The sequence below is a fragment of the Eretmochelys imbricata genome, chromosome 11 (genome assembly GCF_965152235.1).
Source record: "Eretmochelys imbricata isolate rEreImb1 chromosome 11, rEreImb1.hap1, whole genome shotgun sequence".
Classification (NCBI taxonomy): Eukaryota; Metazoa; Chordata; order Testudines; family Cheloniidae; genus Eretmochelys; species Eretmochelys imbricata.
The window spans coordinates 69,508,338-69,529,369 of NC_135582.1; the positions used below are offsets into that span (position 1 = coordinate 69,508,338).

The 21,032-nt window shown below is 41.2% G+C and overlaps 1 protein-coding gene across 1 annotated transcript in view; it reads right to left on the reverse strand.

Moving 5' to 3' along the window:
* Positions 1 to 21,032, reverse strand: part of LRRFIP1 (LRR binding FLII interacting protein 1) — a 188,002-nt gene that overhangs the window by 80,520 nt on the left and 86,450 nt on the right. Inside the window, exon 2 of the mRNA XM_077829480.1 lies at positions 12,114 to 12,200. Within this exon, the coding sequence (XP_077685606.1) occupies positions 12,114 to 12,200 (87 nt within the window). The remainder of the gene's footprint in view (positions 1 to 12,113; positions 12,201 to 21,032) is intronic.

Genomic DNA, 21,032 nt, shown 5'->3' on the forward strand with positions numbered 1-21,032 from the left:
TAAATTGCCTGATGAATGTGGAAATTGAAAACTATCTTTGTCAAGAATTTTGGGCGATGGTGGAGGTAAACCTTATTCTTATGAAAAACCATGTAAAGAGGTTCTGAAATCAAGGCTCCCAATTTACCCACTCTCTTGGCTGAGGTTATTGCACCAAAAACACCATTTTTATAGAGAAGTGGAGTAGGGGGCAAGTCATAAGAAGTTCAAAGGAAAGCCCCATTAATTTTGTTAGCATGAGATTGAGATCCCATGGGGTTCTTGCACTGGAAGAAATAACCTATCCAACCATTTTAGAAATCAGAGCGTAAATCTTTTTTTCAGCTCCGTAACTACTCACTGCAGAGTGGAACGTTACAATCACAAATGTACTTTAATGAGAACTGTCAAGGCATTACTGTTGTAGGTGCCAAAATGTGCTTAATGGAAGCCTGCCCTGGAGAGAGACTTCTCTGCTGAGACCTGATAAAACAGCATTTCCATTTGGCCAGGTAAGTATGCCTTGTTCAAGGTTTTCTGCTGTTCAGAAGCACTTCCTGAACGTTTTTCAAGTACGTCATTTCTAGTGGGGCTAGCCATGAAGCATCCACACTGTCAAGCTGATGGCCTGCAGATCGGAATGGAGCAGACGGTCATGGTCCTGAGAAATCATGTCTGAATCTAATGGGAGCAGTAGAAGAGGCCTCACTAACAATGCTAACAGGGTTCAGAACCAGTGTTGTTGAGGCCACACTGGTGCTATTGGTATGAGGCAAGCATGATCTTGCTTGGCCTTGAATAGGACTCTGGGTAGTAATGTTATCAGAGTAAAGGCATACGCAGGGTTCATGAGAGCAGGACAGTGTCCGTCAAAGACCCAAGGCTGTGACCCCTCTGGGAGTAGAACAGATGGCATTTTCTGTTGACCTTTGTTGTGAACAGGCGCACCTGCAGAGTTTCCCACAGCTAGAAGGTAGACCTGCTCAGTTCTGCGGAAAAGGACCTAGGGGTGACAGTGGACGAGAAGCTGGATATGAGTCAGCAGTGTGCCCTTGTTGCCAAGAAGGCCAATGGCATTTTGGGATGTATAAGTAGGGGCATAGCGAGCAGATCGAGGGACGTGATCGTTCCCCTCTATTCAACATTGGTGAGGCCTCATCTGGAGTACTGTGTCCAGTTTTGGGCCCCACACTACAAGAAGGATGTGGATAAATTGGAGAGAGTCCAGCGAAGGGCAACAAAAATTATTAGGGGTCTAGAACACATGACTTATGAGGAGAGGCTGAGGGAGCTGGGATTGTTTAGCCTGTAGAAGAGAAGAATGAGGGGGGATTTGATAGCTGCTTTCAACTACCTGAAAGGGGGTTCCAAAGAGGATGGCTCTAGACTGTTCTCAATGGTAGCAGATGACAGAACGAGGAGTAATGGTCTCAAGTTGCAGTGGGGGAGGTTTAGATTGGATATTAGGAAAAACTTTTTCACTAAGAGGGTGGTGAAACACTGGAATGCGTTACCTAGGGAGGTGGTAGAATCTCCTTCCTTAGAGGTTTTTAAGGTCAGGCTTGACAAAGCCCTGGCTGGGATGATTTAACTGGGAATTGGTCCTGCTTCGAGCAGGGGGTTGGACTAGATGACCTTCAGGGGTCCCTTCCAACCCTGATATTCTATGATTCTATGTCTAGATGTAGTGATCATTCATAGGGAGGAAAGAAGGACCCGCTCAAGGACCTGCCAATGTGTTCTGCTCTCCTGGGAGGTAAGCAGGTTTGAGGTAAATGGAGTTGGGTATGCAGAGTTCCAAAGCAGAATTGCCTTCTGGCACTGTTGGGAGGAATATGCCCCTCCCTGTCTGTTTATATAAAACATTTTCTATATTGGCTGTTAACACTAACAGATTTTTTCCTGGAATACATGCACAGAAGGCTAAGCAGGCCAGACAAATAGCATGTAGTTCCCTGATGTTTATGAGTACTCAGATCATGCAACGACCACAACCCTTGAGTTTGCAGGATTTCAGTTTGTGGCCTCCAAGCCAGGGATGATGTCTCCATGACCAAAATGAGTGTTGGTTACAGAGAAACGAAGGGAACTCCTGCACAAATGTTCGAGGTCCACCAATCTAGACAGGACAAAATTACCTTTGAAATGCAAATGACTGTCTAGACAATGACGAAAGGAAGCATACACTGACGCTAACCATCCTTGAAACCTTCTGATATGTAGTCTGGCTTGTTGCACCATAGAAGTATATGCTGCCATGTGCCACAGACGTCTGAGGCAAACATGCACTGTGTTCCATTTGCCTCAAACCTGAGGAAGTTGCACTGGTCTATATGGATCGCTATATGGAACATCCTTTAAGTTGAGGACAGAATACCAGTCGCCCTGTTCCAGGGAAGGAATGATGGAAACTAGGGTAACTATGCAGAACATTTTTTTTCAGGTACTTGTTTAACTCTCTTAGATCTCAAATAGTTGTCAGACCACATTTTGCTTTGCGAATAAAGAAATAGCAGGAATAAAAACCTTTCCTCTTGAAGAATACAACAACTTTCTCTATTGCTCCTGCTATAAGGAGATTCTGGACTGCCTGCTGAAGAATGGTCGTGTGAGAATGGCCCCTAAAGAGGGAGGGGAAGAGGACATAGAAGTAAATTGAAAGGAATATCCCAGCTCCATCATGCTTAGGACCCACTGATCCAATGTGATGGGAGTCCAAGCATGGAGGAAGCAGGATAAATGACTGACAAAAGGAACAGGTAGGAATATATTTACCTGTACACTGCTCTCTAAAAAGGCCATCAAAATGCATGTTCTGCTGGTCAAGAGGAATCTGATGTTGCAGATAAAGGGGGCAGTGGTCACCGCCTGTAATTCCTGTCCCCTTTTCTCAGGGAATATTGAGGCAGAGGTATAAAGCTCTGATATCTGTAAGCCTACTGTGGCTGGAATTGCTTCCTCTTCGTTGCCAGTGTTTACATTCCAAGGGACTTCATTGTTGCCCTGGAATCTTGTTAGCTATGCAGTCTATCATCTGTCTTTTCTAAAAAGAGGGATGGACCCTCAAACGGTAAAACCTGGATGGTCTGATGTACTTCAGGAAAGAGACCAGAAGACTGCAGCCACAAACACCACCTCACAGAAATAGCGGATGCCATGGAATGAGCTGCTGAGTCTGCTGCATCCAAACTGCACTGAAGAGCAATCCTTGCCACCACCTTACTCTCTAGCACGAGAGTGAACTCCTGCCTGGAGTACTCTGGTAGCCTGTCTTTAAAATGTATGATCTCTTCCCACAGGGCAAAGTCATAGCAACTCAGGAAAACTCGCTGGTTAGAAAATTGTAGCTGTAGACCTCCTGTCAAATAAAAGTTTACAACCAACCAGGTCCAGCCTCTTTGATTCCTTACTATTCGACACCGACATTTGGTAACCCTGCCTCTCCTGCTCACTAGCTGCTGCCACAACCAAAGAGCCTGGGGGTGGGTGAGAGTAAATATAGTCAAAGCCCTTAAGAGGGACATAGTATCTCAACTCTGCCCATTGTGCCATAGGCAGGACAGAAGGCGGGGTCTGCCAAAGCATTTTAACTGGCTTCAGAATTGCTTCATTAACCGTAAGTGCCACTCTGGAGGTTCCCACAGAAGCTAAAATGTCCACTAGCCTGTGAGATTTCTCACAAACCTCTTCCACTTGCGCATCTAAAACCAAGAGCACCCTTTTAAGCAGTTTTTGGTGAGCTCTGTAATCCTCTGGTGGAAAGTCGCTCACTATCTTTACTGCCTCATCTCATGATGAGACAGAGGACGCACCAGGACACTGAGGCAATAGAGAAAGTTGTTGTATTCTTCAAGAGGAAAGGTTTTTATTCTCTTTCCAATAGAGACTGCTTTGTAAATTAAGATTAATCCTCCCGCGTCCAATTTAGCCTTAAAACAGAGAGTAGGTTTATCACAATTTAGAACCTTTTGGGTGCTCTGCAGTAAGCCCAAACATTAATTTATATAGTAAGAAAATGACTTCTTCCTGGGAAAGATTAAACAAAAGGAATAAATGTCGACCATAATGAGTAGCATAATCAATAACTATCCATTACTTTTACTTTTAAACAAAGAGGGATATCCAATTGCAGCTATATAATCAAAGATTTTTCTTCTTCTATCAATAGATCTGTAAGCAGTCAGGACTCTAGTATTTACAATATTTCAATACAGAAAAAAATCTACTTTATTATTTCCCACAGTGCTAATAGTGGCTTAGTTACTGCAACATCTAAAATAAATGTACCATTTAACATGAACGGTACATGTTTGCTACTACACAAAAATGATCAAATTAATAAATCCTGGGGCAGAAAAAAGGTAAGCACTATTGTCAAGATGGAAGGTCTATGAGTGATGCAGTATTAATGCACATATAACCTTCATGTCTTCCCCTTTCAATCCTTCCGTGAATCACAGTACCTGTTTTTAGCTGCTGTGCAGTCTCAAAACTGGATACAGGCCAATCTTCATACAGGAACAGCAATTTCTCTCCCATAGATAAGTGGAAAACAAATTCCAGCCAAAACTTCCCTGCCCTCCAGGACAAGCCAGCAGGAGTTTTGTTTCCTTGTCGGTCTCTCACTGCCTGTTAGCCATCTAAGGCTGGGAAGGTATCACACAGAATCCTAGTTACCCGGTGTCAGATCTGGGTCAGCAGGTCACATGACCTACAGACATTAAATCCAAGCAAGGAAAGAAAGTGTCCTAATTCTCACTCAGTAGGGGATTAATGGAAATGAATTACAATTGCAAGTCTTTCACCTTTATTAACTTAATTTATTTACAAAAATACATCTTGAAGGAACAGTTACGAAAGGACACTATAGAAACTTTTATATCAGTATTTTGTTGTAGCTAGTAACTATATTTTCCTCCTCCTTTGGCTTTGTCTGTGCAAGTGAGAAAACAAAGTCCTGCAGCCAAAGATAGCAATGACGGTATTTTTTGTAACACTACCCCCTCACTTGGACTGTAATGGGAGCAGTAGAGTTAGTCAAAGGCAAGCGGATTGTTGATGTGTACAGCTCTCTGCTATGTCAGACGACACGCAGGGATTTTCTGCTGAGGATTAGAAAGAGTGGGATGAGATTACCATTTTCTTTTCACTTCAGACAATACTATCAATTTAAACAGTGGTATCTAGGTGTATGCCCTAGAAAAAAAGCAACACATTTACAGTCTTGTCAGCGGAGAAACCAGACTGTACCTCTAAGTAAAACACATCTCAGCATTCTACAGTAACTATTCACAAAACTGCACAGTTTACATTATGTTAATGTCTTGTATCATTGCTGCAGAATACTGTATTTCTTAAATAAGAGATAAGAATTTAATTTATTCTACAGCCCCAGAAAAATTTTAGAAAAAGATTCTGCTCTCAGTTACATCCTGCTAATCGCTCTGATTTAGGCACTTCCCTGTTCAGAAAAACTGAGCTGTATATTCAGGAATTCCTTCTGCTTTACACAAATTGTTATTGTTGTACTGATTAAAAACAGGAGCCTGAACATATGCAGTCATTTCTCCCAGTAAGGAACATAAGAATACAGTGCCTGAGCCTTGGTCTACACTACCAACTTATATGAGTATAACTACCTTGCTCTAGAGGTATAGACAGTGCTATGTCGACTGGAGGGCTTCTCCCATTGACATACCTACCGCCTCTCAGGGAGGTGCAGTATCTACACCGACAGGAGAAGCTTTCCCGTTGGTGTAGGTAGTGTCTTCACTGAGCACTACAGCCACACAGCTGCAGCACTATAAGTGTAGACAAGCCCTTAGGGTCTACCACTGCTTCAGCTCCTGCTGAGTAAAGCAGTTTAGAAAGGGTTTAGGAAGGGTGAAGAACAATGGTTGCCTGTTATGAATACTTAATATAACCAACTATGTTGGCATCTGCCACAGATGAGGGCTCTTTATCTACCTCCCATGGCCCCAAGGATGAAATTATATTGGTCCCTAGACTAAGAACTGGGGATCCTTCACCTCTCCTCTGAACCAAAAAGAAACAACTAAATGTGGGAAATATTACAAAAAGCAAAAGAAATTCATATAAATCTACTACTCCCCACAAGACTGTTACTGCCCAATGCCTAACCCCTCCAACTTCAAAAGCCTTATATAGCCCATGCTGCTGAAGGACAATCATTTTTCTTCTGTTTCTGGGGCAATAATTCTGCCTCGGCTGAGAAGAGTGGCCACAAATAAATTCATTACTTCATCAAGATTAGGTGGCTGGATCAAAATGCAAGTTGGAGTCAAAATGAATCATGAAACACTGATGCAATGAAGTGTTGTAGCGATGACTTCTTTGATAAGAGCAGCTTTACACTCAGTCCTTTCCAAAGGTGTCTCCTTTGAACCATAAACCTACAGCAGAGAACTATGGGCATAGTTTGGGTGGAAGTAGGGTGGGTTCTGCTCCCCCCTCAAATGGCAAGCCTCGGGCAGCCGCGGAATTAGGCCCCCACTATCATGGGCAGCCCCATCAGCCCGACTGGTATTTCCCCCCAAATACAGAAGTCAAACTATGCTTATGCAGAGAACTAGTATGCTGCAATAGAAAGAAACCACTTCCAGGACATGTTTTAATGAACATAATCAAAATTTGTTTTACCCTTAATTAAGAACAGAAAGAAGATTTTACTGTGTAGGAATAGGAATTTGAAAAGTATGTTTACACTGTAGAACATGATAGGTTGGAACTTCACAGGATTATACTGCTCTCCTTTTCTAAGTGACAAAGATTTACAAGAGTGTTATGTTTCTACATTAAACATAATCTTGTGAGTATAACCTCTAGATCCTTATTTTATTTTTGCCCTCTTCATCACTCACAGGTTTGCCACATACCCCTCACAAAGGCTAGCACCTGTGTTACTTGGACCATTCACTCCAGGATAGGTCCATTTTTTCCTAAACCATAACTCAATATCAGAAGGTTGTTTTTTCTTTTAAAAGATATTCTCCAGGGGCTCTCTCAATCACCAAGGACTCAAAATGGTTTATACAAAGATTCTAGCCAAGGGATGGCAAAAGTGTTACCTTAGGAACCTTTAAGCCTAGGCTTCGCCCTCTTGACATCTACTTGAGTTCTTTTAAAAACAAACACAAAAAACAAAGGTATATGCCAGGCCCATTCCCAAATCATGCCATCCCCAAAACATTTTTCAGTTATCTGTACCTCCCTTTTCCACTAGGATGTAAAAGCGTCCATGAGGTTACAAGCAAGACATACCTAAAAGTGTGTGTGCAATGAATTTAGTACCATAAGCATTGTATATTACACACAATGCACAACCAACCTGTAGAGCTCACTGCCATGGGACGCTGTGGTGGCAAAAAGTACAACTGGATTCAAAAAAGAATTGGCTTAAGTTATTTGCGGATAGGTCCATCAATGGCTATTAGCCAAGATGATCAGGGTCACAACAGTATGCTCATAGCAGTCTGACACCTCTGACCACCAGAAGCTGGGAATGGAAGACAGGAGCGGATCATTCCATAACTGCCCGGTTCTGTACACTCTCCCTGAAGCTCTGATACAGAGCACTCCAGGAGACAGAATACTGGGGAAGATGGACCATGGTCTGACCTAGGCAGCTCTTATGTTCTTACATACTGTACGAATGGGTTCAGTTTCTGATTTCCTCACCCCAAATGAGAGGAAGTTTATTTTATACATCAGAGAAGCAGAGTGCTCCAAATGGATTTGATCCTAACCTTTCGGGATTATAGAACTATCATACTTTAAACTCATGATACATGTAATTTCACACACACACACACACTCTTCCCTTGTTAAAATATTGCTGCTCTCTGGTACATCAAAAATCTGCAGTTTGGCTGGATCATGCCCTGCTCCATCACTTTGTCCATTCTCTCTGCCTCTGGTTGGTGGCTTACCCAGTGCTCAGCTAATTAGACATCCTGGCCTCGTATTTTTGGGTTGGTGATGGTCAGAGTTCATGTCTAAGATGCACCATTTATAGAACTGTTTTATTCCCATTAGCCATCCTTTCATGTGTGCATTCCCTTTCAAAAGTTTATCAAGCAAATGTCTAAATTGTCCTTATATTTAAGGAACAATTTGTGGTCTGTGTTCCATATGGCACGGATGTGTGGTTTATCGAGCTGTTCAGACACTGACTATGCAATCTCTACATTTCCAGTTCATATTGGTTCTGTTTTACGTTGTGCTGGCATTTCTCTCAGAGTTCCAGTCAACTTCTTGTTTCTTCAGTCCTTGTGGACACCCCATTCTTAATGTTCTAGACATGTTCTCCTCCAATTGCCTGGCTTTCTTTCTTTATCCCCCTCTTCTCTCCCTAAACCTGGATTACTAGCTGGCACCAGCTGTAATTGGTAAATTCCTTCTAGGGTATCTCCATTCTCTGCTGCTAAGAATCCATACAACTCTTCTGGTGCCACTGTGCTCCCAGCTTCCCGGACAGAGCTTTGTTCAATTGCTCATTATCACAATAGAGATTTCTCTTTGATTAACTTTACTAATTGCTTCTCCAAAGGCTAAAAGCAACTTGTATTTTTCCCCAAAAACAACAGAAAAACTCATTTGCTATTTTTTTTTGGACTCAGTCTTCTTGACATATCAGCATACCACAGACCCTGGTTCTTGTGTCCAGCCTGACCCAGCTTGAAGCCCTGTTACATTTTCCAGGGATTTTTTTTTAAAAAAAGATGCCTGACTTCCTGTCATATGAGACAACCACCTTGCTCCTCCCCCCAAACATGCTGGTCCATTCCCCTTGTCTCATGCCATGCCATGCCATGCCATGCCCACTCACTTTACTCCCAAAATTAGCCAAACCCTGTTCTAGCCTCATCACTCCAAGTGGAGAGATTCTGCCCTTTTTTCTTTTCTGTCTGACACAGTTGTGAATGTTAAATTGCCCCACTGGAGGGGTCAATGGGAGCTGAACTCAGGTCTGCTTTTAAAAGACAGTTTACATAATTCTTAACATTAATTCTACTCTACTGCAAACAATCATTGGCACATTAATCAGTAGGCTGTTGTGCAGTTACAATGGTTTCTAGCAGAATTATTTTGTAATTCTCACTAAAGTAACTTGGTAAATAATTTATCATTACTGCACACAGAAAATTCTGGAATCATCAGGAGAAGCTACAAAATAAAACAGTGTTGTATACGGAGCCAAATGATCTTAACCCACACAAGCAACAATGAGCATGCCCCAAGTAAGGTGCAATATATATATATATTTATTATGGTTCACACATTCCTTTAAAAGGAAAAGAAACTGCGGATGGAATAATGTACTAAAAAAGGATATTTTTAACCTCTAGGTAAAGAGAAGGAATTTGTAACTATACACCAATTTTTGCCCTCAATTGTATCCATGGAATGCAAGTAAATTCTGCCAAAAGAGAGGTTCGAATTTGGCCCTCCACCATTTATTTCTCCCAATCAGCTTTGGCTCCAGGCTCTACATATGGGTAGGCTGAAGAACATGGTTACACAATATGTTTTAATAGTCAGCTCTTGTAATAAAAATGCATAGCTCCTTCTGCATGTAATAAAATTCAAACTAAGGATTAAGACAGATATTTATACTAAGCTTTTATACAGCAAATTTCCTACACTGATATTAAAGTATGTTACACAGAGATCTCAGTTTTATCTCTGTGAAGCAAATATCCCCACTTAACAATGAAGCAAAGGTTGAGAGACTTCACTAATGTTATGCGCTAGTTGGAAGAATTAGGAATAAAAGCTAGGGGGACCAATTTCCAGTCCAATTCAAACCACACTGCCTCCCTGTGACTGAAAGTGATGCAGTCATTTTTGTAAGGCTAAAAAAAGTTACTTAGCTTGCAGTGAGAACATCTGGAAGGTTTTAACTTAAGGACTCAAACAATGTACATATTTTCTTAGCTGATCCATGCTGCTTAAGCAGATCTCTCAGGACATGTGCACTGCTTTAAGCATGAGAAAGTGCATACACATTCACTAATTGATTGGTTCTTAACTGTTATAAATGCCTCTATCAAAACTTTCTACAGTAAATAAAATGAGTGGTTTTGAGTCAGAGTTATTCAGCATGGCAGCGGTGTGAATTTTACTGCTTTACTGCAGGTAGCTCAGGGACAGATTAGGTTTTTTCCTTTCTCTTCATAAAAGAGGTCAAATGCCCTTCTGACTACTGATGTTACGAAGTGTTCTCATCCAAGGTTTAAAGCTAAGAAATCTCCTGGCTGGTGGTTTCTTAATATATGCTACAGCAATGTCTTCTGACCTTCTAACATCTGTAAGACACTCTTGTCAATGAAAAACTGCATCTGTAGCCACTCCCTCCAGCTCTGCCCTCTCATGAGGCTGGGAATGAGATATCTGAAAGGTTTTTCTGAATACTGAGCGTGCAAGATATAAAATAAACATGCAGAACATACATATTACTATGCATTTTATCCCACTGAGAATTACAAAGGATATAGTAGGTGTATGTTTAGTTACACTTGTGGCAATTTTGGAAGATTTTTAGAGGACTTTTATATACCGTACAAAGTTTTTCCAAAAAGTTTCATTTCAGTAGGTTTTCATTTATTAGCTAGAAGGAAATGGAGCAAAGTCTCTTGAGAGATAGCTATCTGAAGTCTGCTAAGTTGCAATTTACCAGATTGCTGTTGGTAGTATCCGTTTTTAGTCTAACAGAGAAAAGAGGTCATCAACTGCCTTGTAATTACTATGAAATTGGAAGGTAATATCATTATCAGCTGCTTTAAATGTCTATGTGCATTTGCTATCTGACCAGTGTCATCATAATTGTTTACCATGGATTCTTCTAATGCTGTTTAGGAAATCCTATTACTCATGACTTAGGCACTGCAGGGGGCTCTACAATATAAATACAGTGCCAGCCACGAAAACCTTTCAGCTTTGGCTGAGGCTGCAAAAGAACATTCCATTCAATCATAAGAAGCAACTGTAGTCGTAAAAGACTCTTCTTCAAGCAACATCCTGCTCAGCTAGTGATCTCTCTCCAGCAGCTGTTTCCCAATCTTCCTTTGTTATATCCCTAACATCCCTATCCTCTTGTATTTGTTAGAAGAATCAATTCTTATAACAGCACCCATAGGAACATCTGCCTAGTTCATTACATGTGTGTGCCTACTGCAAACACAGGGTGCATAAGCTTATCTGGACAGCGCTACCTTGAAAATTCTAGTAACTGATCCAGATGTTTGTTCCGGATAGTGCCCTGTCAGTCCTCTTCTAGCTTTTGTTCCCCCAAGATGAAAATATTGATTTCAATTACTCAATATGGGAGGGAGAGTTTGATATTTAGTACAGCTCTTGACCTGTCAGATTCAACAGGAGCAGAACAAGTCTCTCTAGGCCTGTAAAACTGTTAACATATTGGAGACTAGAGATTTTATTTTAACATACCCCCATGTACAACTTCATTTGGCTGGCAGTAGAGAAAAGGCCAATCTTGTAAGGTGTAGGAGAGACCTGGCTGGTAGTAAAGAGGAACAATTTATCATGGGGGGAGAGTGACATTTTCATGAGCTCAGTTTTCTACAGTCAGCAGTTGTGCCAATGGTGACCTTACTCTGAGATTATCATCATTCTTAAAAAGACAGGTGTAATCCACACAAGGTCAATGTCACAGTCATACAGCTTGGTTTACTTTACTGCAAGGATGATTAACTAATGACCCATCAGTACTAATTTTGCAAGAGCTACAAACTACAGAGACACGAGTCTCCTCTATACTTACAAGATGGTTTTCTAACCAATTGCTAAAAAAAGCAACAAAGTTTATATTATAAACAAAAAATATCCAACACTAGTTACAAATCAGTCACATATTCTCCAGTTATAATTACACTGGCTGATGAGGAACAAATACACTGCTGCTGCACAGTCCCTGCATTTTCAGACCATTTTTATCCACAATCTTAGTACCAGTACCATTTACCCTTCAGAGGCCCAACTAGGGCTATTAGTATTTCAGCTAACAGAAGATTAACTAGTAATTCCAGGACCTTGGAGCCTATTCTGAGGGAGGTAGAGAGGATCAAAACACCCACTGAAAACTTCAAACGTACCTCCTTCTGCTGCCTCTCAAGTTCTTTCATTCGGATCTCCCGTGCCTCAGCTCGTGCGGCTCGCTTTGCTGCAAGCCTTGCTTCAGCCTGTGAAGAGAAGTATAATAAAACAATGTAACAGACGCCAGAGAATTTAACTTGAAGCACTTCTGCTAACTAGCACATGCAACGAAGACTAGATTCAGTAAGACTTTACTTGTAGTGACAAATGAGTTCTTACAGATGTATGTAATGGCCCTACCTTCCATAACAGCTTGTTATGCTTCACAAGTAAATAACATCTTCATGCAGGCATCTATCTATCGTTATCACTTGTATTTAAAAGCTTTTCTGTGCTCTCATTTAAAGAAAAGACTACCATATTTGTATGAATATGTATAGAGGAAACATTTATATTAACAAAAGGTGGTAACTGGGCTCGGTCAAAATGCGTATGTTTAAAAATAAACACTTAAGTAACAGAAGCTCTGAAGAAAGAGAGGCATGATAGTATACACTTACTATTTTAGGCTGGTCATACTTATCTTTATCCCCATAATTAGATAACATGCTCACTGTCAAAAAGCATCAAAAATCTGTTTTCTCTTAATCTGATGTATGCACCTGCATACATGAGCACTGCAGTGAACTATGCATGATCTGCATGTATGCATGCTGCACAATGGAGACTAAAATTATTGAAGGGCATTGGTAAACCTACGAAAATCCACTTCAGCTTGGTTAGATTAAAATATCCAAATGTTCTGCCTCATATTCAAAACCTCCGGTCTGGAAATCTGTCAATAACAGGCCTTGAGAGATTTCTAACACTTCATTTCAGCAGATTTGGAAATGACAAAATACCCTCTAGAGTGACATTTTGTTGTTCTTATAATCCCAGACAAAAGCTGGAAGGAGAAAGTAAAGTGAAGAAAGTCTACAATTAGCTTAATTAGCTTTTCAAACCTCAGAATGGGCAAAAGCTCCACTCAATTTTCCCCTGAAGATTTAAGTGGTTCATTCAGCTTTAGTTAGAATATGGCCCAGAGCAGAGAAAGTAAAAGTGATGCTCTAAATCATGGTCACTACACATTTACACACAACTGCCCTCAATTTTTCACCCCACTGGAATCTCCAGCTAGATGCTGTGAGGACAAGTGAAGTGCACTGATAGTGAGAATTCCAGCTTTCACCAGAATTCCTATACTATAGGGAAGCATCAATCCTCCTTAGGAAGTATACTCACCATTCAAAATAGAAGAGAAAGAGGCCCCCAACAAGATAAGAAGAAGAAAGGTTCACCCAACATTAAGGTATTACCTGAGAATTAAGCAAATCTTACCTCTAACTGAAATTATTTTGGCAAGAGTAGCCACTGAACTGATCCATGCCAGCTAATGAGTTCAAGCAATTGCTTCTAACAGGTTTCAGAGTAACAGCCGTGTTAGTCTGTATTCGCAAAAGGAAAAGGAGTACTTGTGGCACCTTAGAGACTAACCAATTTATTTGAGCATGAGCTTTCGTGAGCTACTCACGAAAGCTCATGCTCAAATAAATTGGTTAGTCTCTAAGGTGCCACAAGTACTCCTTTTCTTTTTGCTTCTAACAGTCAGTCAAATCTAGAATAGACTGCATAGACGGCACAGAAATACACAGAAAAAAGTTCAGTCAAGGGTAAGGACTTTTATTATGTGTCTTATTAGCAAACTCCTTTCCTCCATTTCTGAGGAAGTAAACCATCTCAATTTCACAGCATTACATCCATGATAACCCACACAGTCAGAACTGAAACATGAGTTTAGTACATTTAACTGAATAGAGTTGGTATCTTTATGTCTTCACAACACAGCCACCTCTGAACTGTAAATAATCAATACTGTAAATAAGAACAATTGCTGCTCCTAAGAAAAGTAAATGAAGTCCCTCTTTCCCCCAACCCCTTGCTACACACACACACACACACAGCAGGAAAGGCAAATTAGAGATTCCTCTCAGGGAAGATTGGTGTCTTTTTTTAAATTAAGGTGTTTGAGTTCTAAGATAATGTTGAGCTTTGCCATGGAAGAATAAAGTGCAAATATACCTGTTGAAAAACTGTAGGTACAGTAAGTCACTTAAGCTGTCTGCAAAAGTGTCTGAGACCTTTGTAGTCCCAGAATATTAAGGTTATGTATGGCACACTAAGTGTGCTCAGCACTGGACATACGTAATATGCATGCCTGAAGAACCTGCAGTCTAACAGCATGTGACTGGTACTGTTCAAACAGGAGTCATAGTCCCTGTTCTAAACAGTTCAGATCTATTAACTTCAGTGGTTGAGCAGAGGCCTCTAAGACATCCATTGTATACATTTCAAGGGCATAGATGCTTTGGAACAGGTAATATGCATAATCCATATGCTCTTTGGAGATGCCTTTTTTACCCTTCAGCCCGTGAAGCGGTATTAAAATATATTTGACCACAAATACACTGTACTGCCCCTACATTAGTCAATTTTATTTCACTGACTATAAATTTTCAAATGTTAAAATGCTTAAAGGTGTTGCAGGAACATCTGTTATTTTATGTCCCACACAGGCGGAGATTGTAATGCAAGGTTAAATTTAGAAAATTAGACCATTCTACAATACTCAGCACTAGTGGCTATTAAATGACTCATTGGTATCAAGCACTTTGACAATTACCTTTCTCAATTACCTGCCCAGTCAACATAGCAAGGTTTCATTGTATATACAGAACTCTGGAAAGAGTGGAAAAGCACGTCCCTAAAACTCTGACTTTCAAGGGCACTGTATTTAGAATAAAAAGAAAAGGAGTACTTGTGGCACCTTAGAGACTAACCAATTTATTTGAGCATGAGCTTTCGTGAGCTACAGCTCACTTCATCGGATGCATACCGTGGAAACTGCAGCAGACTTTATATACACACAGAGATCATGAAGAATGTTTGTGTCTCTTGTTAACTTTCTAGCATTGCTTCTGGTTTGATCTATGTAGAGGAGAGGGAGAATTCACACTGAGATGCAAACGGTAAAGGCTTCTTATAGGCAAAACTGAACCACAGGAAAAAAACTGGCAATTCTAGTTTCACAACTCTGCTGCAGTTGCCAAAGTTTATCAAGTACAGCACCCATTTGGTGAATGTCTGATTAGCAGCAATGCAATTCGTTAAGTTACAGTATTATACTGTAGCTACTGGTGCTTTGCTCCATCCAATATGCATGAATTTAATTAAAATGTATTGCCTAAATTGATTAGAGTGACCTTGGGACTCTGAAACAGAGGAAAGAGATAATTCAGTCTCCAGGGGAACTGGTCATAACCTGCATCACTCAGAATAATTGGTTAGGGGACTTTCTTTAAAGGGAATGTCTTCCCCACCCCCTCAGCCATTGGGATAAGTATGGATTCAGTACAGAGTATATGTAGCTGCTTTACCTGGCAGCCAGAGGCTAAAATGTCAAGTGATAAAAATATTGATTTTAAAATCTTTCCAGGAAAGCATTGGCTTCAATCAATAATTTTAACGACTATTTATATAATATTAGAGAGACATGGTTGGTGAGGTAATATCTTTTATTGGACCATCTTGTCTCTCTCACCAACTGATATCGGTGCAATAAAAGATATTACCTCACCCACCTTCTCTCTCCCGCCAGGTCTACACTATAAACTTACATTGGTATAATTATGTCTCTCAGAGGTGTGAAAAGTCCACACCTCTGAGCAATACAGTTATACTGACCTAACCTCTGCTGTACACAGCATTATTTATAACGGTCTATGTCTATCTACAGCACTATGTTATTTGGAGGTTAATATGAGGGGGAAAGGACTCCAGGAGAGCTGTATTTTAAAGAAGCCTTATTGAGGTCGCAGGAACAAACCATCCTGATGTGCAGAAAGAATAGCAAATATGACAGGGGCCAGCTTGGCTTACCAGTAAAATCTTCAGTGAGCTTAAACACAAAAAGGAAACTTACAAGAAGTGGAAACTTGGACAGATGACTAGGGAGGAGTATAAAGATATTGCTCCAGCATGCAGGGGTGTAATCAGGAAGGCCAAAGCACAACTGAAGTTGCAGCTAGCAAGGGATGTGAAGGGTAACAAGAAGGGTTTCTACAGCTATGTTAGCAACAAGAATCATAGAATCTCAGGGTTAGAAGGGACCTCAGGAGGTCATCTAGTCCAAGAATAAGGGTCCCACACTTTCCCTGATCTTCCTGAATGGGGGAGGCAACCTAGTGAGAGATCTGGAAAAAGCTGAAGTACTCAATGCTTTTTTTTTGCCTCGGTCTTCACAGACAAAGTCAGCTCCCAGACTGCTGCACTGGACAGAATGGTATGGGGAGGAGGTGAGTGGTGAAAGAACAGGTTAAGGACTATTAGGAAAAGCTGGATATGCACTAGTCCATGGGGCCAGATGCAATGCATCTAACGGTGATGAGGGAGTTGGGTGATATTGCAGAGCCACTGGCCATTATCCTTAAAAACTCGTGGCAATCAGGGGAGGTCTCAGATGATTGGAAAAATGCAAATATAGTGCCCATCTTTAAAAAAGGGAAGAAGGAGAATCCGGGGAACTACAGCCCCACCTCAGTTCCCGGAAAAATCATGGAGCAGGTCCTCAAGGAATCCATTTTGAAGCACTTGGAGGAGAGGAAGGGGATCAGGAATAGCCGATATGGATTCACCAAGGGCAAATCATGCCTGACCAACCTGATTGCCTTCTGTAAGATAAGATAACTGGATTTCTGGATATGGAAAAAGCAGTGGCCATGATATATCTTGACTTGAGCAAAGCTTTTGATACAGTTTCCCACAGTATTCTTGCCAGCAAGCTGAAGTATGGACTGGATGAGTGGATGAGGTATAAGGTATAAAAATATTTAGAGATTAATACAATCCCTAGGGATCTACCAGTTTATTCTGCTTAAATCAATATATCCTCAGCATATTCAGGCAGCAAATCAATACATTTTCACTCCATCCAATACATGTAAATTCAAATCATACACAGAATTAGATGGAAGAGAACAGATTTTCATGTAGAAGCTTCAATTAACTAATGGCTGGTTTCCCAAGATGGTGTATTTTAATGCAGAAGTATATTCTTGCTCATGATCACATAGCTCTTTAGAATTAAACACTTGTTAATGAAACCAGCACTTAGAATCAAAGACAAACATGTTAGTGTTCCTGCTGACTGACTGTTGAATATTATAAAATAAAAATTGCTAACTACAACCAATACTGCACATTGTGAAGTTGCAAGCAGCAACACTGGAAAAATCAATGCAGCATAATTCCAAACAAGGCACTAGTACTTCATAGAATCATAGAATATCAGGGTTGGAAGGGACCTCAGGAGGTCATCTAGCCAGCTTTCTATCCACCTTATAGTCCATTCATCCAGCCCATACTACTTTAACTTGCTGGCAAGAATACTGTGGGAGACCATATCAAAAACTATGCTCAAGTCAAAGAACAACATGTCCACTGTTTTCCCCTCATCCACAGAGCCGGTTATCTCCTCATAGAAGGCAATTAGATTAGTCAGGCATGACTTGCTCTTGGTGAATCCATGCTGACTGTTCCTGATCAATTTCCTCCCCTCTAAGTGCTTCAGAATTGATTCCTTGAGGACCTGCTCCATGATTTTTCCAGGGACTGAGGTGAGGCTGACTGGCCTGTAGTTCCCCAGATCCTCCTCCTTCCCTTTTTTAAAGGTGGGCACTACATTAGCCTTTTCCCAGTCATCCAGGACCTCCCCCGATCGCCATGAGTTTTCAAAGATAATAGCCAATGGCTCTGCAATCACATCCGCCAACTCCTTTAGCACTCTCGGATGCAGCGCATCCAGCCCCATGGACTTGTGCTCGTCCAGCTTTTCTAAATAGTCCCGAACCACTTTTTTCCACAGAGGGCTAGTCACCTCCTCCCCATGCTGTGCTGCCCAGTGCAGTAGTCTGGGAGCTGACCTTGTTCGTGAAGACAGAGGCAAAGAAAGCACTGAGTAGATTAGCTTTTTCCACATCCTCTGTCACTAGGTTGCCTCCCTCATTCAGTAAGGGGCCCACACTTTCCTTGACTTTCTTCTTGTTGCTAACATACTTGAAGAAACCCTTCCTGTTACTCTTAACATCTCTTGCTAGCTGCAACTCCAGGTGTTATGTGGCCTTCCTGATTTCACTCCTGCATGCCCGAGCAATATTTTTATACTCTTCCCTGGTCATTTGTCCAATCTTCCACTTCTTGTAAGCTTCTTTTTTGTGTTTAAAACCAGAAAGGATTTCACTGTTAAGCCAACCTGGTCGCCTGCCATATTTACTATTCTTTCTACACATCGGGATGGTTTGTCCCTGTAACCTCAATAAGGATTCTTTAAAATACAGCCAGCTCTCCTGGACTCCTTTCCCCCTCATGTTATTCTCCCAGGGGATCCTACCCATCAATTCCCTGAGGGAGTCAAAGTCTGCTTTTCTGAAGTCCAGGGTCCGTATTCTGCTGCTTTCCTTTCTTTCTTGTGTCAGGATCCTGAACTCAACCATCTCATGGTCACTGCCTCTCAGGTTCCCATCCACTTTTGCTTCCCCTACTAATTCTTCCCGGTTTGTGAGCAGCAGGTCAAGAAGAGCTCTGTCCCTAGTTGGTTCCTCCAGCACTTACACCAGGAAATTGTCCCCTACACTTTCCAAAAACTTCCTGGATTGTTTGTGTACTGCTATATTGCTCTCCCAACAGATATCCGGGTGATTGAAGTCTCCTATGAGAACCAGGGCCTGCGCTCTAGTAACTTCCATTAGTTGCCGGAAGAAAGCCTCGTCCACCTCATCCCCTGGTCTGGTGGTCTATAGCAGACTCCCACCACGACTTCTCCCGTGTTGCTCACGCTTCTAAACTTAATCGAGAGACTCTCAGGTTTTTTGCAGTTTCATACAGGAGCTCTGAGCAGTCATACTGCTCTCTTCCATACAATGCAACTCTCACACCTTCTGCCCTGCCTGTCCTTCCTGAACAGTTTATATCCATCCATGACAGTCCTCCAGTCATGTGAGTTATCCCACCAAGTCTCTGTTATTCCAATCACATCATAATTCCTTGACTGTGCCAGGACTTCCAGTTCTCCCTGCTTGTTTCCCAAGCTTCTTGCATTTGTGTATAGGCACTTAAGATAACTCGCTGATCGTCCCGCTTTCTCAGTATGAGAAAGTACTTACTTTAAAACAATCCACTTTGATGAGATCAATATGTATGTTACAACCAATTTGTTTTTGCATTTAGAACTGTTTTAGCATTATATTTTTAATTAAGTGCTCACCCAGTACACACTGGGTACTTTTATGCTGCCCCTCTCCAGCATTTTATCAGACTGCCTATTTATATTGTGGTAGCACAGAGGCCCCAACCCTATTGTGCTAAACACCGTACAATCATGCAAAAAATGAAGTGGACCCCGCCCATAAAAACTGACAATCTAAGTAAGATGGGAGACAACAGGTGAATACAACAAATACGTTAGGAGCACAGGGTAACAAGAGGATACTGGTCAGCATGATAAGCAGCAATGACTATTTATACATTGTTAATACCTGTTGTTTCCATGTTGTTTAAGCTGCAACCCAGTATTTCAAAACAAGATTTTAAATTTTCATTTTTTTAGAGTAGATTGATTTGTAAAGGAAAAACCTCAACTGGCAGTCCTATATCATCCACACTGTTGTTTTGACTGCTTATTTGTTCTCTGTCATCCTAGCTCCCTTCCTCATGAAGCAAGTACACCTATGCATGTAGTTCAAAGCACTGTCCAAGGTTCAGGTGGGACGCTGATCAACTGCCCCAGAAAATTCAGTGGTGTTCAGGAAAGCAGCTACCTGGGAAAGTAACAGCAATACAGACCACACCCTTTTAGAGAGACTAATCATGATGCTCTCCAGTCTCTACTTGTCCAAGGTCACTCAAAAATCAGGTGAGGTTTCCAGTGTTGTATGTAGGGATTCCTGTGCACTGCACGGAAAAAGTTACTCCTAAATGTCAGATGATTAGCCTACAATAGAGACTTTACACACAATGAAATGTCATGAAAATCTGAGCATTAAGATCTATAAGTGGTTCAATCATACACTGAACTCTGCAGGAAAGGTTTGTGTTGTTAACTTGTGAGATTATCAGCAGAGACTCATTTTAAATCTAAAAATTTTAGTCAAGCTGGTAAAGTTGTGACAAATGAGAACTATTGTGCACGATTATATTACTGCACACAGAGCACTTAAAATCTGTTAACATATGAACAGGCATCACATGTGACTATTCATTCAAGCTGAACTTTACAGAAACATTAAAAACCAGATTACAATGAAGGGTGCAGTATAAGAACTGAAGTAGAGCAGAATGCTGTAGTGTGAGAACTCATGAAAATTAAACACTTCCTCCACAAAGAGGTGTTTTTTGCATTCAAGATGGACTAGATCTCTGTTCGGAAGTGTCTGGCTTAGCTTGCTCGTGTTCAGTTTTCTGCTATAAATATCCTGATTTCCTGTGCATCATGCAAGTAGCAATTTTAATTGCATATTTCTCTCCTGCTGTTTCCTAACTAAGCCAGAACAGGCTTTGCCTGGGTGAATTTGGCACTCCTCCAGTCTAAGCAGATAAGCATGTAAAAGACTAACTTGGGTCTAACTTGAGGGGGCGATGATGGGGGAAAGTCCCCCAAGTGTGAGGAGGCTGCTGAACTTCACATTAGTGAAATCACTAAAGTGTTCCCAACCTTCATGACTCTGTCATGAGCCTCATCATAATTGTTTTTCCTAAAGCCCCAGCTCCTGGAGTCAAGTGGATATGTGATGATTTCAGCCTTCATTATTAAAGACAACAGCAAGCAGCAAGCAAGTAACAAGAACATCAAAGTTATTATTTTTATATAATCTCATGATTTTTGG